Raw genomic sequence first — 16,753 nt, 5'->3', positions numbered from 1 at the left:
CTATTTCTGGGTTTGCAGCTGGACAAAGAGGCCATGTCAGAAAGCATACTTGCAATGTTAAATGCAGAAGCATTACTTCCCGCATTCCGGGATTTTGTCGCGGCACTTCTGAGGCACCATGCAAGCAACCACTAGAAAAAAAAGAAAAAAAGAAAAAAAAAAACACCAATCGGTTTCAAACCCAGGCCGAGGCAAAGTGATCAGTTTCTTTGGCCATCATAGTAGCTGGTTTCTTCACGTGCCAAGTTGCCATACTTTTACACTGTGCTTCGGATCATGTGATCTCCAATGACAATGTTGCATTCAACACTTGAAATAGGCCTCTTTCATCCAAATAAAAGCCTAAATCACCCATTAAATACTTTGCTAAATATGGCAAGACTTTACAAAGCAAAGCTAAATTAAGCAAAAGTCATCTAAATGTCACTGCTCTGTTGCTACAACTGGTGAATGAGATGACGAAATTGGTGTGATAAAAGCAATCAAAGCAAAAAACAGCTAGACATGGGAAGACATGACAGAGCGAAGCTAAATTACTGCTTAATGCTTTTATTTCACCATGCTGATTGTGCTTTAATGCGACAGCATTAAAGGCACTGATAAGAAAGGGAAAGACAAGGATGACGTTAGAAGCAAACATTGTATCTGCTACTTGAATAGCAAATTTAATTTGACAAGAATGCAAAGCCTTCTAGTGGGCAGGAAGATTCCTTTATTTCTTCCAGTATTATCAAGAAAGCAGAACATCCTCTTTCAGCCACACAATGCCCTGTGCATTGTCCCCTGTGCCGATGCAAGCAAAACTCACAACACCAGCCGCCAACTAACACGAAGCTTGTCGTCAGCAACAAAGCCTTCTTGAATGAGGTCTTCTAGGCAGAACAACGCCTTGCAAAAATAAACAGCGAGGTTGCTTGAATTTTTCGGCTTCTGGTAATACTCGGCAGAATGAGAGCCAATAACCTGACCCTCACGAATCGTGCTTTCTTCAGGATGTGCGATACTCAGCCTGATTTTGTGCCCAAATGGCCACTGAAGAACTTCATCCATGCCACCTTTGTGCAGCTGTAAGCAAACATGCAATGTCACGTAGCCACCTTCTTTCTTAAAACCTACTCCAGGTGACAAACAGTACCCACACAGGTACACCTCCTCACTGTAAAACCAACAATAGCCGTGCCTCAGCGCTTCTTCGTGGTTTGACTTCACATCTGTAACAAAAAACTCGCAGCATGTTCTTTGCAGCCTAGTAAACACATCAGTGCACCCTGTCACCTGACCATTTTCTCTGTTTTGAGATATGGCTTCAAGTCTAGCTGCAATCTGCGATAGTTTGCCAGCAGTGTGCGTTGTTACAGTAGCCAACTCATGTTTTAGCACTTTTTGGAAACTACTTATTCCGGTGAACACCAGGTTTGCTGTATCGCTACTTGTCAAACCTTGTTTGATTTCAGTGTTTGATATTGTGAGCTGACGCAAGGCTTCTTCCAGCCTCTCCTGATTTTGTACTGCATTTGCTTGTTCTTGCCTTAGAGTTTCTTTGAATGTGTTCATGTCGTGCAAGATTTCATTCAGCCTGTCACCGTGTGTGCCGATATCAACAGTGACTCTTTCCAGATAGTCCTTGAATTCACCACTTTGCTTTTCAAAGGCTTCTCTGAAAGAGTTAGGAAATGCACTGCCGTCCTTGGATTCGTCCTGGTCTTGAACCTCCAATGCAGGATTTGTCATCGAGCCACACGCACCCGATCTGAGGTGGGCGCACACCTCCTGGCAAAGAATGCTAGTTGAGCACTTGGGGCAGCTGGTGGAGTGATGCAAGCACTCAGAGTGGAAGTGCTGGGTGATCATGGAAGCAGTTGTCACATGCTGGCAACCCTTTTCAGCATTCCAGCATCTGACCTGAAAGAGAAAATGATGATATTAAGAGGTATGCCTCTTACTTTGTGAAGGATGCAGATGGTAATTTTTGTGGGTAATTCACTCCGTGGTTTCAAACTTTGTTAAGTGCAGGGCACAGCAGGATATTTAACATTTTCTTGAACAAGAAAGCTAAAAACACAGCTGCATATAATGAAGTGTAATCAATATACGGTTACAGTTTTACTTCAACTATCCTCTCTCTTCGAATCTCTATGCTGTAAAGCAAAGCCCGAATTATAACGCTGTATTCACACTTTCCTGTGAGTACCCATGCAGTTTTTGCTTCTTCCTGTACATTTTCTTTTGTTATGCGATGTCGGTAATAGTAAACCAGAGAAGAGGATAGCAGCAAATCAGCACCAATGGCTTTATGCATGTATGATGCATGCATGCATGCATGGTTGTGCTCATACAATGCTTACCAGTGTTGGTGGTAATGCGTTGCAAGTAACATCATTACTGGTAACGCGTTACTTTTTTCGGTAACTTAGTAACATACTCGTAAGGTGTCACGTTACTAGTTACTTTTTACTAGCAACTGTCTCCCTCTACACCCTCTTCTTTTTTAAATAAAAATAAAGCGCAGAGAACCTAAAGTGATGTTGCAAGCAAACAAAATGAACAGGTGCTGGTTTCTGGAGGCTGCGATTTGCGAACATTAGGTACAATACATACTTTCAAAACGCTGTTTACCAACTCTGTTTTCAAAATAAATTTTTATTTTTCTTTCTACCTGCAACTGGCGCTACATTTCTGGTTATTGCATTTTTAAGCAAGTGAGGTTGACCTTGAACACCTTCACATAAACAATCGCATTTTTGCGGTAATTTACAGGTTCAAATAAAAAAAAGATTGTTTATTTGTGGAAGTACATTTTTTCAGAACTATGCATTTTAAGCATATCTTTATTGTTACAATACGTCTGCCCAGGCTTTGCTTAACTGGACAAATTTATACAGGACACTACCTAAATATTAACAGTACCAAAGAAACTCTGTACAAACCAACGACAGACTGCATGGTAGCCACGGAAGTGCCGAGAGGCCATGTCTATCTACCGTCTGTCTGGTACCTATGCATATCAGCCCATCCCAATGTTTGCCCAAGCAATGTGCGCTGGCATATATGTCAAGTTTGTGGGCACCAGTGGGTGATAGCTCTAGTGCGAAAATAACAGTGCTACACAGTTCAGATGAAAGGACAAATTCAGCCCTTGTGTGGCGCAATTCCTCCAGCAATATATAGGTATCACACTTTCATAAGTCCCGTGCTGTTGCTGCTGCTGCTATTGTGTGAATGTTCAGGCGGTAGCACACGTGGTGTTTTTTAGTCACACTGCAGTCTTTCTGGCCACACTTTTACCATTCCAAACACTGCAGAGAAATTTAGCCCAGCCCTTATAGTAAAATGTTCGCTAGTTACAGCTCAAATTTCAATCAGAGGAGGAACTTATTGGTATGTTTTTGTCTTACACTACATAAAGTTGAGGTTCTTGCCTGATCCAGTCAAATTATTCCTAGCATCTTCATCGTCTATGGCAATAGCAGATTAGACCAAAACAGCCAAGTTCCGCAGTGGTGGCACCGAGAGAACAGCTTCTGCTTATCTTAAGAATGAATGCTCTGAACATGTTAAGCAGGTACTATCTTCAAATGTCACAAGAGGGCAAGTGTACGAGTGCAGCAACAAGGATTTAAAGATGAACTCTGACTGAATCAGGCAAGCGCCCCAATAATCAAAACAAAAATTTCCATTACGTGTCATTCTTTAATGAAACCTGAGCCCGAATAAGTGAACAGTTAGGATATCAGAATACTTTCTTTTTTTTCCTTTGAGTGAACCAAAAGTCTAGTTGCAGACAGGCGCGACTCTGTGAGCATGCCGTTTGCACCAAATACCCCTAAAGAGGCACAAAGTGACAACAAGAACTAGATTGAAATAAAACGTTTGTCCTGTGACACACAGTTGTGGCCTGTGAGCGGAGCAAGAGGTAAAAATCCACTCAGTTGAAGGCATCCAATGTAGCAAGCAGGCGACAGTCATCATGGAGCTGCAGCGCTTGTAGACGACACAAAGAAATCAAGGACACACAACTGCACTGTGCTTTTAACTGCAAGCGGTGTGGTTGCATGATGAATAATAGAAACCAACCAGCCCAGCAACACACCTCTCCCTCGCGACCGTAGATACCATTGCCACAGCCAGGCTTCTCCCATGCTCCCCCTTAGCTATAAAGTTTTCAACTTTGGGTATTTGGGAATATGAGCTTTTGGGGGAATGGGTAGGAAGAATTGGAGAGGAAATATATTGACAGCATGGCACTGCCAGTGAAGGTGCAAAGGTTACATCATGTCGAAAGAAAGTAGCGGTGGTTCCTAGGCAGAGTTAGGCAATGCATGTGCATAAGGTCAGAGATTCGAGCATAGTTTGAATTCAGACAGTGTACGGTAGATAGGCTTGCTTTGGGAGCATGTAGAAAGTCATCAAGTCAAGGGGTAAAAGATGACTTGACTTGGGATGGTGATCATTTAAAGGCAGGGAACATAGCGGCAAGAGGGAATTTGAGTAGTGACTGAGAGAAACCGGGGGGGGAAAAAAGGCAGACAAGGGAAGTTTTCAGTTTCCTGGACGTCAGGAAAGTCAACACAAAAACTAAAAAAATCTGGCAAACAAATATTTCAGTAGCAGTAGGCAGACAGATGAAAAATTATCAATTAAGAAATTATCAGGGGCAGAACGTCTTCTTGGGGCCACCCTTTCAACCAAATTCTGCTGCCATTCCTATGGAGCAGCGATATGCACGTTGAAATTTTGCAACCTCAATCAGCATTCATGCATCTCAACCTTGATCTGTCAGCAAAGACAGTTTGTGGAAAAAATATGCTGGAAAGCCTGGTGCACACTGTGGCATCGGTTATTGGAGCAAGCATGCGTTTCTGACCCAGCACCTTGAAACGCTATAGTAAGCGGATGCATTTGGTGAGTAGCCCCCCCTCCTCCCCTTCTACTTTCGTTTCTGCCCTGGCTGTCCGCATTCGTGTCTTCCTCGGCCATGACAGAATGCATACAGCCTCACCAACAACAAAACATTGCATTCCACTTCCACGCCCCGAGCAAAAAGAAAATATTATATTCACACATAAATAGCACAATGAATGCTACGTGAGGGGAGAGGAAAAAGAAAAAAAAATAGATGATTCAACTCAGTTAATCACGGAATAACGTGCAGCAGCAGGACGTCTTGACAGAATTGTGTTTGCTGTGTCTCAAATATTATGTCTCAAAAAGTACATGTTACACAGTGCTTACTTGGGTGATATTAATAAAGACCGTCACATGAACTGCGGTTTTCCTGGTCTTAAAATTTCCAGCTAATTACAGCCACGCTTTGAGAAGACTGCTTGCAACACAAACCAACCAACCAACCATGAATTAAGCGATCAACTAAGTAGGTAGCAGTCGAATCATGTAGAATGTGGGAATGGCTATAAGAGAACATTCCCACCCACAACAGAGATAGTAGCTCCAAGCAACGAACCAGCATCATGTATACATAGAAATCAAGTGCATATGCCAGTGTGCCTGTGGAAGTGCTAGCAATATAAGCGAAGAAGTGGGTCCTTAGTACCGGTGCTGCCCCTTACAGCCGTGATGGACATGAAACCTGCACTAACTGGCTGTGCCATGTGGCACCATCGGATCATCTTTCTTCAGCTGTGTTGCAGACAACAACACATTGAGTCTAATCAAGATATGTTCCATCTTACAAACTGTTTACAGAAACTGTTTACAGCACGATGAAAGTACAATCAGGGCAGCAGGATCCTAGAAAATGGTTCCTCAAATATTTCGATAGTGAAGGCATATTTTTAAGACAAAGCAAGCAATTGTGAGCATGTGAATAAATTGTGAAGTACACAGAGCACTGCAACCACTGCTGAAATCAACAGACAAAACATGTATGGACAAAGCTGTGTGGAGAGCTGCTGCTAAGTAGTTATTCAGTCATTCCTTAGCATGTTGTCGGCCAAGTTTGTTGTGTTGCCTGTGGGCCATCCGCTGAATGTTCGCTGTTTTGAAGTGCTTCACCTCAAGTGCGGAGGCGGCTAAAGCTTGAATTCTCATATTAAGAGGACTCTGCAAAGTTCGCATAGGAGAGCGAGCGAACACTCTACTCGAAGCTAAGCACCTAGTACCCATACACGTTTTATGGCACAGATAAAGCCACCTGTCAAAACTGACGAAAGCAACATGTGCGTAGGAGCAGAACCATACAGTATGTACATCCTGATTGGCCCAGGTTGCCTGTAGCTTCCACAATGCTGCAAGCAGTAAACGAGATGGACGAAACAGCTGAGCACTTGATAATTTTCTGCAAAGAGATCCATCCACTGTTCATTTATCCAAGGCACTGGGGCTTAAGGAGCGCAGAGGAAAAATTGTCTTTAAATTGTAGGAACAACAAGGAGAATGATATTTGACTTGTGGTTATATAACCAGTGTAATTACAAAATATATTGTTATTTACAGCTGTCAGGAAACAAATTTAGGAAAAATGAGAACCTCTTTATGACATATATGCAAAAGTAGCCAACAGCCACTGGCACTGAGGAAAATCCCCTGATATGCAGTGGTTATTAGCTTAGTTTCTAATCAAGGCTAGGCGGCGTGTGCCATCGCAGCCTGACTCGGAGGGTTCAACCTTATCCATGCACCCATCGTGAGCATGATTCTGCTGGGTTGAGGCACACAATGTCGTGTGCAGAGATAGCAAAAAAATAAAAAATAAAAAATCACGACAATCAATGACGTTCATACAGCACATAAGCGAGAGCATCACTTTTCTACAGCATGCCACATGATTCCGTTACTGCGTATGTAAAAAAAAAAAAAAAAAAAATAAAAAATAAATAATTGTGAGAGCTGAATTATCTACTTTGAAGTGGCAATTGAATTTGCATGACGACCATATAAAATGTTGACTAGCAAAGTGTATATTGGCGCAAGGGCATCTGCCACCCTGTCGACATTTCTTTCAGGTAGTGGTTTCAAGCTCAGTGAGATCATTATAGCCTTGTAGTCACAGACGCGGGCATTCTCATGAGACTTTCCAGGGCCCGTATTCCGAGTTTGCGTCGTTATCGATGTATCGCTACCTCACGTGACCTCGCTGGAGTATGCTCAAGATTTTTCGAGGCGGTGAGCACTCAAATATGCAAATCACACGCGAGGACAGGCCCATGCGAAGAGTACTCTAGCGACTAACCTCTCTCTTCAATAGGTGATCGAGAGGAAAGTCCTTCCAGTCGATATCGTCTTCGTCCTGCCACTCGTAGCCGTCGAGCGGACAAACGTGCGTTCCTTCGTGGGCGCACTGCTGGTAGCAGGGCACGCACAGCGCATGCATGCAAGGCAGCAACGCGGTCCTTTTGTGCACCAGTCCGCAGGCGCTGCACACTCTGTGCGGTGGAATAGCCTTGACGAAACTCAGGGGCCTCCAGTCGAGTTCCCGGCAGAAGCCGACGAGCGTGTACTGGGCAAAAGCAGGAGACATCACTGCATTTCCGAAACTATACCGAAACTACAGGACTCGTTAAAGTTCAAGATAACTTTATTGCCGCCCGATGTCGTGAAGGCTCGCGAGCACGATTTACGATTGAATGGCGCGCTACACTCTACTCTCGTGCCCAATACGTGCCCGCCAGCATGGAGGTTTTCTTCCTCCATGACAAAGAGCATGACTTTTCTAGCCACCATAAGCATGACAAAGAGAAGGGGGAACAAAAAAAAAATGTAACACGCAGAACGAAAACAAAAAGATCAATAAGTCGTGTGTAACTATGAAATATATGTGGATCAAGCAAAATTATATGTTGCAATGTATTTGTTGTTTCCTTGCATATAGCTACTCTCAAACCCAAGCACCAAAAGAAAAATTTAGCGCGCGAAAGCTGAAAACCGCTATAAGTTCTGACACGTGTTCTGACAGCACTCCTAACAGCAGTTTTCTCCGAACTTGCTTTCCTCGGTGAGTATTCAGTTTCTTGCACGTATGGCGGCATTTTTAATTGCCCAGACGAGTCTTCGGCGCCACTCTCCCATCGCCTTCCTGCTGTTTGGAAGATGCGCTACATCTGCGCAAACGTGCTGTCGCGGAAAGAATAATATTGTCCACTCTTTCGCGTAAGAACTTTTCAGTCGCATTGCGTAATAGAAATAGAAACCTTTGCTGCCTTAATGTGCTGGGGTAAATGTATGTTTGTATGCGCATACATCGAACAGTTCACGCAGTTGCACTTTGACCACGTTTCAGTGCGCTTGACTTCGATCGGTCGTCAGTGACTCGCAGAACGAAAGCATCCATATAAATTTGTATTTCGTTTTCTAGCACGTACGCTTCTTCACTGACGACAGCCGGTGTTTTTGGCGGAAACAGTCACTTTTTGTGTGTGCAATAGTAACCTTGTTGCATCTGGTGAATGTGGGATCTTTTCTTTCCTCGCAGCTTTTTTTCGTGTATACCCTCCTGTACCATGAATATGCCTTGAAAAAGGTTAGGAGCGTCAATTTACTTCAGTGGACCGTTTGTATATATACATGGGACAAAAACGGTCATCTGTGCACAAGGACGCACGGTGTAACTGTAAGTTGTCTCAGTGTGAATAGGAACAGACTTCGTTTTGATTAACACGTAACCCCTTCACAACATGGCTCTGACTTGTATCCACAAGCCGTGAATTTTTTCTAGTACCATCACAACCAAAACAGTGATTCAGTATAGTTTGTTGATGCTGGATGCAAGTTTAGAAATGAATTTGCCATGCAGCTTTCATCTAAGAGTAATGATCTGTGCACAAGATGACTATAGGAATATTGATCACATATTAAAAGCACACCTGCTTCAGGGGGCACCCTTTTCTAAAATCAGTTCTAACAAAGACTAGAGTAATCTTCTGGGATAATTAGAGTTGCCCACTGTGACAATGCTATCTCTTTGGCAGATAAATCTGTTTTGGGTCCTTGATGAAAGTGAAGTCTTGCTGATACCTTCTTTGTTGCTTTTGAAGAAGCATTATGGAAGATGGTTGATAGCAATTGGTACACACACATATAAAAGCTAGTGCGGGTCTTTTAGTAAATGTGACATTCAATGAGGAGGTGTTCAGGTATAGATGACTGGACAAAACTGAGCAAGCAGCTGTTTCCTGTGGGGAGCTAGTCTCATTAGCGCAAACCGCTCATGGTAGGAAAGAGCGGTGCAATTAATGACCCAAACTTATCTTCAGTGACACTTATAAGTGGGCTAGCTGGAAGATGGCTGTAATGTGACCCGACTGTGCGAACTGGACAAGGATGTCGAACAAAATGCGATCTGAGGTGCCAAGTTTGTTCTATCCATTTTTTCATCTTGTTTGGCTTGCAAACAGCAATTCATTGGTTGTGCTGCCAAATTAGCTGTGCTATTTCTCATTGGTGCCAATTCATTCTTCTGCTTATTGGTTAGGAGTCTCCATGTCAAGATGCATTATATTTTTTTTTTTTTTTGTATGAAAGCGGTACTTCACTGGGTAAGCCAGAAAAAGTCGGTAGTTTTTGCTTTGGGTTTTTTTAAAACGCTGATATATCATCACTTTGTCCACGGCTTTAAACTCCCCTATACCACTAACGACAAGGCTGCAATTTTGAAAGCTTAATTACCAAAGTTTTTTAATTGGCTTCTGTTTAAATGATTTGTAATGTGAGTGATGTCTACTATGGCTAACAATGTGTTTTTGACAAGGCATTCTTTTTCCACATCAAGCTTTCTTTTTATAACCTATTTAGTGTTTGCTGCAATATACTTGGCAAAAGTGGATCAGAGGAATATAGCCAAAAATGAAAAGTTACATGTGTATTCTGGGACTTAGATAATTGGCTGGTTATTTTGGAGGTGGGTACAATTCAGGGATGTAACTAAAAATGCCCCTCGCGCAGTGCCTTAATGTCAGCCATAGTGTTTGGCCGTCGAGTCCTATGCAGCTAGACTAATTCTCGGCAGTGGTAGCTGGATTTTGAAAGCACAATGCAAAAGATGCCCATGCGTGATGTCATTGCATGTTGAGGAATCCTAGTTGGCTGAAGCCAATTTGGAGTCATCCAGTAAGGCGTCCCTATAGTGGATGTGCATATTTGGGACAATAATTTCAAACCTTCGGGATACCAGCCTATCGTGACCTCCTGTTTGCTGACATGAGTACAGTGACAGACTATTTCACTGGCTTGCCTTTTATGACTTGGCAGCAAATAAGCATGTCTACTGGCTGTTCTAAATGCTAACCACAAAATGCTTTTTTTCTGTTAAAAGGCTGGCTTATTTGCCATGAGATTTGGAGTGCACATGGCATACGATCCTCTATAGTTTTCAACACCTTGTTTGGGTTATTTATACTTGCCTGGTTTGATCAGAATAAATGAGAAAACTGCACTGTCTTCAGTATGGGCAACCCAAAAGGAGTAGCTTTCACATAACTGATGCTGATGGTGACATTTGGTGTATAGCCGCTGGTATAATTACGTCACTTTATTTCGGCATACAAAAACCAAACTTCTTGAACTTGGGAAAAATTTGTGCAAGCAGTGTCATCCAAACTTGATGTTGAAAGTTATAGAGGGTTGGTGCTCTACTTGTGCACTAAATTTCAGTGTGAGCAAGGGACCGGTTGAGCTGAGAGTAGCATTTTGTGGTTTGCATTTAGCTTTGCAACAGTCAGTAGTCTGCCCTTGGAGTTGAGCACTGTGTGTAGTTGTACATTGTTGGCTTTTCACTGCAAGGGGATCTGCGTCAACATCTCTTGTATTAATTAGCCATTGCTGCTTGATCAATTTTTGATTTACTAATGCTACCCCAGAAACTGAAATGTCACTGACTGGGACTCGTGAACAACTCTTTAGATCTATTGCTGATGTTATATTCTGCTCTCCAATGTGTTTTTATTCAGCATGAATGGAAAAGACGGGGCACTATCACCGCGAACACACAATTTGAGACACCTCTGCCTACAGACGGCTCATCATGTAGACCACCAAAACAGTGAGTGGCTGGGCTAAACTGGGTGAATGCACATGATAACTAGCGCTAAAGACAGGGACAGAAGAAAAACGGACACCACAAACGCTAGAAAAGAAAAAAAGCGTTCGTGGTGTCCGCTTCTCTTTTGTCCTTGTCTTTAACGCTAGTTACCACGTGTATTAAATCTAAAGATCACCAACTAGCACAACTGTCTGCTTTGAATGCCTAGACGGGGTGGCCTGTCAGTCTGCAACGATTGCTTACATCTTCCTGAATAGCCGCTTCTTCCAGATCCTTTGGCCAATGTATGCCTCACGTCTGGCCATCTGACCATATTCTGAGGCAATTCCTACTAGTGCTGGCCAAGGAGCTTTTTTAGGCATTTGATGAAGTCCACCACCATTTCAGTCACACTTCTGCACATCTATAGGCAGCCAGCAAGCTCTTCTCTGCCAAAATCTCAATGCTCTACAGCGGTGCTTTACTGTGGCTGACGTTTTCACAGCTGTAGATATCAAGTAAAATTTTGCAAAGCTTCTCACATGGGCAGGGCCACCTATGAGGCCTTAAAGAGTTTTGATGGGTGCGTATGTTATATTGTATACCAAACGTAATGCTCTCTGGGCCTTATCCTGCCATGGTGACCCAGTGGTTAGGGCGCTAACTACTGAGCCAGGCAATCTGGGTTTGATCCTAGCTGTGGCAGCTGTGTTTCAGTGGAGGTGAAATGTAAGGCACCCATTTACTGCACGATGCCAGAGAAGTTAGCGCAAGTGGGGGGCACCCCGTAAACCAAACCAAACCATACCTTTTTTTATACCTGTGAAGAAAGAACATTGAGATTCGAACGACAGGTTTCTTACATTTAAGTTAGGTTGTTTAACTCTATGCTGCTACTTCATTGTGAGTTCTTCAAAGTGGTAAATAACAAATTCAAACTTAACTGGACCATGCAGTGTCTGTATGGGATAATAGCAGCCTGTTTAGTAATCTCAGGAGACATTCTCTGCAATTTCCAGTGAATAATGAGGAAACTTTAAGTTTGTTAAAGGCTTTTGAGCATTTTAATATCACTCGCTCAACATTTGAAATAAAAAAAAAATTGGCATAAAGAAGCACTGTAGAAAATTTGATTTTTTTTTTCATACTTCTGCTCTCCTCATTCAAAGTGATGCTGGGTCAGTAGTGCTTTAAGATATGAACTATCTTTTGCTCGATAAATTGAAAGCCATATTTATCTTTCCGTTTGGGAATACTGTGCCGCTGTCTGGATTTCCGCCCTCGGATGGAGAGAGCATAATACTTCAAACTAATTTCCAAGACTTACTGAATGAAATAGAATTTAGCAGCACAGTGCCAAGGAAATTCACTTTAACAACAGATGCAGCTCAGAACAGTTCCTAGTGAAACACTCTACCCCTGCATAATATTTTTAGAAGGTTGCGGTTCTCACAAGGACTTCACAAGGTTCTCACAAGGCACTGCACTGTATTCTAGTCCTTGAAAACTATTAAAAAAAAGTTGTTAGTGTTCAAAAACGTCTCCAACAGATGCCTCTAACATCACAAGTTCATCAGCTGTACTTCTGCCATGTGGATGCAACTCAAGTCTGCAGTAACTCCCACACACCGTCCTTGTTGTTGCCTATAAATAAAATGCTAACCACCAGACCAAATTGTTGCTCAAGAATTCTGATGCTGTGACTTGTTTGTCAGAATCAAACGTCCATACCTGATTTTCCTTACTATTCAGCAGAGCAATGCTCAATTCGCATACATCAGCCCATGGTTAGCAGCTACTCTTCTCTTTTTTTATCCTACTATAGTATAGTTGTGGGAGAAACGGCTGCATGTGCCTTCAAAAATTTACAACAAACACTTTGCTTGTCTGTCGTCAATTTGCACAGACACAGCTCGAAGCACGGGTCCGTAACCTGAGTGAGATAAACTGCTACAAGCTGGCCATGGATGTAAATATACTAATATTCCATGTGAACAGTCTTGCTGTATCTTAATTAGGGTTCAACATCTCGTGTCTCACGCATAAATATGTGTATAATAATGCATTGGTTTTATTAACATTTCTTGACATGGTGACTGCACGGATTCACTTTTTGTCTTATATGAACGAACATTGTTCAGAACTGATCAGTATGCATTATGTTGGGCTTTTATTTCATGCAAGCGACAGAGGCCGTCATGTGCCAAAAACACAATTAAAATTATTTTTTTTTTAGGAAAAGAGCTAAAGTGCTACAATTTTGTTTAATCTTACTTTAAGAACCTTTGCTTCTTTTAAAGTTCTTAGAGCACTTGTTGTTAAGAATGCATTTTCTATTAAAAGCAAGCTGGAAAAATCCCGGGATGAGTTCAAAATAAAACTGAGAAATATTTTCCTTTAGTTTCTTGGGGTTCATGCATGAGCATAACGTGTGGTTTATGATGGATAGCTCACTGCACAGCTTGCAAGTTCCTCTTTTCCGAGAGAATAAACTGCACGAGTTGTGTGCGCCCAACGCAAAGGCAACATAAAATCACTTCCATAAAATGTTGCTATGTGTCTTCTATCTTCCTGTGATGGGCGTCATTATGTGTAGCTTATTATTTGCTTGATTGCCCTATTTAGTTAGCCATATATGTCTTACCTTATTTTGTACATATTTCATGTAGTCCTGGTCAGGAATTTTTACCTTTTTGATTGCCTTGCTCCGAGCTTCTGCACTACACACGACTGCTCTCTCATTGCTACCAATTTCAATGTAACTTAGAACCCAGGAGATTTTTATATTATGTCCTTATGTTTTTTTTTCTTGTAAGGTTGTGCATTACATTTTCAATAGTGGCGTAACTGCATTTCCAGAGCAAGGAGCTGTAAGCATGCATGTTAGAATTGTCTAGCTGTACAAACAAAAATCTCTAGCTTAGTGCATTGCAGCTTACAGTATGCATAAGCTACGTCAACAGGTGGGATGTCAAACTGGGTCCATGGACAAACAGTGCTGCACTCGGCAACATGAAAACGCTCGGGTGTATTTGGGCAGTGCACGAGCAGTGGGAACACGCACAACTCTGGGTGCTTCCCTTATTTCCTGAAGGCCACCTCAGAGTTACTTGCAATAAACATAGCATGATGCAGTGCTTTACATAAAATGTTTGCACAAATTGTAAGCTGCTGAGTTGGTGGAGACTGCGACAGCAGCTACTCTGTGATGCGCCTGACAATGGTTATAGTAATATTTCCTCAATGCATTAGGCTAAAGTGTAAGTGGTGTTGCTTCTAATTATGCAAAATGCCAGCCATAAAATTGAGTACAGGGGCCTTCTCAACTGCAGTGAGTGTTGTAGTGCAAAGTACAACAGATCTGATGCGTGGAGTAGACTCAGCACAAACAAACCTATAGAATCGGGCCGCAGCAGAGCGGGCAAGCGGTGCGCAGAGACAGAACGAGCAAGGCTGGAGGACCTTAGGAAAGGAGATGATAGGAAAATGGGAAAGGAACATGGAAGGCAAAAGAATGAGGAAATAAAGGATAGCAACAATAATCCATTAAAGAGAACACAAAAGGTGCAGATCTATGAAAATAACATGGAACACTCTGTTCTTAGTGTGTTGATTAGAAAACATACATTGGAAAACGAGGTACTTCTTACAGTATCACAGAGAGAGTGTATGGTTACGCACACCAAGGAAAGCATAGGAGATCTTATTTTGTGTGTGTTGATCAATGTGAAGTAATAATGTAATCATGGAGATAAATGGCTAGGAAGTAGAAGAAAAATCAACAAGATTCCGTTGGCGGGATCCAGCAATAAGCATGTAGTTGTTTTTAGATTTTCTTTTTTTAAAGAGGAGAGTTTGATGGGAGAGCAAGTATAGTAGTTGGGGAGATGTTGAGTCAAGAGACCTTGGGTTAGTCAGGTTTATTGGCTGGGTGTTACAGGTTAGGATCTCCTCTAGCTTGACAATTTGATTTTGGTGACTTGTGTCTTTCAAGGGCAGGTTATTGTGGTGGTGGTAGCATTTGATCATCAAAGGAAGGGGAAAGGCATAGGTGTTTCTGCAATTGAGGGTGGTGTTCATGAATGTGACAGGAATGGTCGGGTAGACAGCCTTTTCAAGGGACGTGATAATTTTTGTGAGCCCTTCAATAGGGAATCAAGATTATTGACAGTGGATGGCAGGCTAGAGACAAAGGACTCAAGACTGATCATGCATTGTGTAATTTGTTAGAGTTGTTAAATGCTATAGGTAGTGTGGTTGTGGTATTCATTAATTTTTGGAGAAGATAATCGGATAAGAAGTAAGGAAGGCAGCTTGAGTAGGGAAGGTGGGCAGATATGCCTTATAACTGATCTCCTTAGAGGGTTCAGTGCTTCCAGAGGTGTCATCTTGATAGAGTCGTGTGGCTTTCTGGAATGTGAATTAGAGTGGCCAAGAAGTTATGGGGTCAGACAAGAAGTATAACCATGTCTTTGTGGCCGTGGAATCCAGATGTGTTCATGGCAGCCTCGGATCCAGAGACCACAGGGAGGCTGGGAGTAGGGGTCTCTTATAGGTCGACGGTCACCCTATATTGCTGTGGGTGAGATTATCAGTGACTGCAGTGAAGTAGGTGGACAGAAATGAGGTGGTAAGGAGGGGTTAATGGGGCTGGAAGTGAGAATGGCGCTTCTGAGTTTTATGTGATTTCTCGCTGTTGCTACAGCTAGGCACTGCTCATAAGCTGCCTTGATATGTGGGCTTGGATGCATTGACACTGGGCGGTGCAAGAGGGGCTGAAAGGTGAATGCTCCCAGTTGTGATGGAAGCAATACGGAGAACTCGGATGGGGCCCAGTCGGAGAGTGGTTGGGTGGAGCATGACATTGGAGTAGGCCTGTATGGCTCAGGACACTGAAAAGTCGGTGATAAAATTTAGGTATATTTTTTGGACCTTTCTTTGGGATGGAGTTGGCAACTGTATGCCGTGTGTGTGAGGATAAGAGCTGAAGTGATTAAGAGCTCTGAAGGCACCCATCCTGCAGGTAGTATAATATGTCTGTTTGGTCCCACATAAGGAAGCCTGGGAAGACGGTGGCCTCTATGCAGCACTGTATTACACTTTTGTACGTGTTGAGTGGATCTTGAGCAGCAGTTACGGCAATCCTCTTGCCAAGGATCAGGAATATGTGTATTTGAGAATTCATCCACGAAGATCCCGTCTGCAGAATGACAGTCTCAGTTAGGAGATATTTAAAAGCCTCAACATTCGCATGGTCGAGGAGCCGCTATATTGTGTGTTATGTGTTCTTGCGCTGGGGCAGTGTGAGGCCGTCCGCTGCATCTGGCATGACACACCCGACGTCGATTGCTTCATCGATTATTTCGGAAGCGGATTGTGATGCAACTGGTGGCTTAGAGGCAGCCGGCGCAGGCAGGACAGGTTGAACAAACTTCGATGATTTGCTGTTTATTGATGAAGGTCCATCAGTTTCACGCGGAGAAGCTAAGCTCGCGGCACCGCCATGGGCACCGCAACTCGCTCGCTTCGGGAAGAGGCAGGTCGGCTCGACTGGAGCAAGAGTGATCTGCGCTGACTGGAACTCAATTATTAGGCTGCAAGAGATATTGATCGGCAATGGAGTTTTACAGTCGTCGTACAGGCAGGAGAACGCTGCAGTGAACATGAGTCCCGTTTCCGCGCGCGGAGATTTTGAAAGAGGAAACAAAAGAGAAAAAAAAAAGCGAGCCAAGCGCGCATGTGCATTTGGGTTTGAGAGTAAACGTCACATCCGCTAGAAAA

General features: G+C 42.9%; 1 protein-coding gene across 1 annotated transcript; it reads right to left on the bottom strand.

Moving 5' to 3' along the window:
* Positions 1–566: 566 nt before the first annotated feature.
* Positions 567–7,512, bottom strand: LOC146173058 (uncharacterized). The gene is made up of 2 exons (XM_084583259.1): positions 7,190–7,512; positions 567–1,902 (listed from the first exon to the last, which is right to left on the bottom strand). The coding sequence occupies exons 1-2, from the start codon at positions 7,475–7,477 to the stop codon at positions 805–807; spliced, it is 1,386 nt and encodes a 461-aa protein (XP_084439385.1). The 5' UTR covers positions 7,478–7,512; the 3' UTR covers positions 567–804.
* Between the last annotated feature and the right edge of the window lie 9,241 nt (positions 7,513–16,753).

Source organism: Amblyomma maculatum, chromosome 11, assembly GCF_055883805.1.
Source record: "Amblyomma maculatum isolate TAMU_Amacu chromosome 11, ASM5588380v1, whole genome shotgun sequence".
Taxonomy (NCBI): Eukaryota; Metazoa; Arthropoda; class Arachnida; order Ixodida; family Ixodidae; genus Amblyomma; species Amblyomma maculatum.
This window is presented reverse-complemented; position numbering and strand designations above follow the sequence as displayed.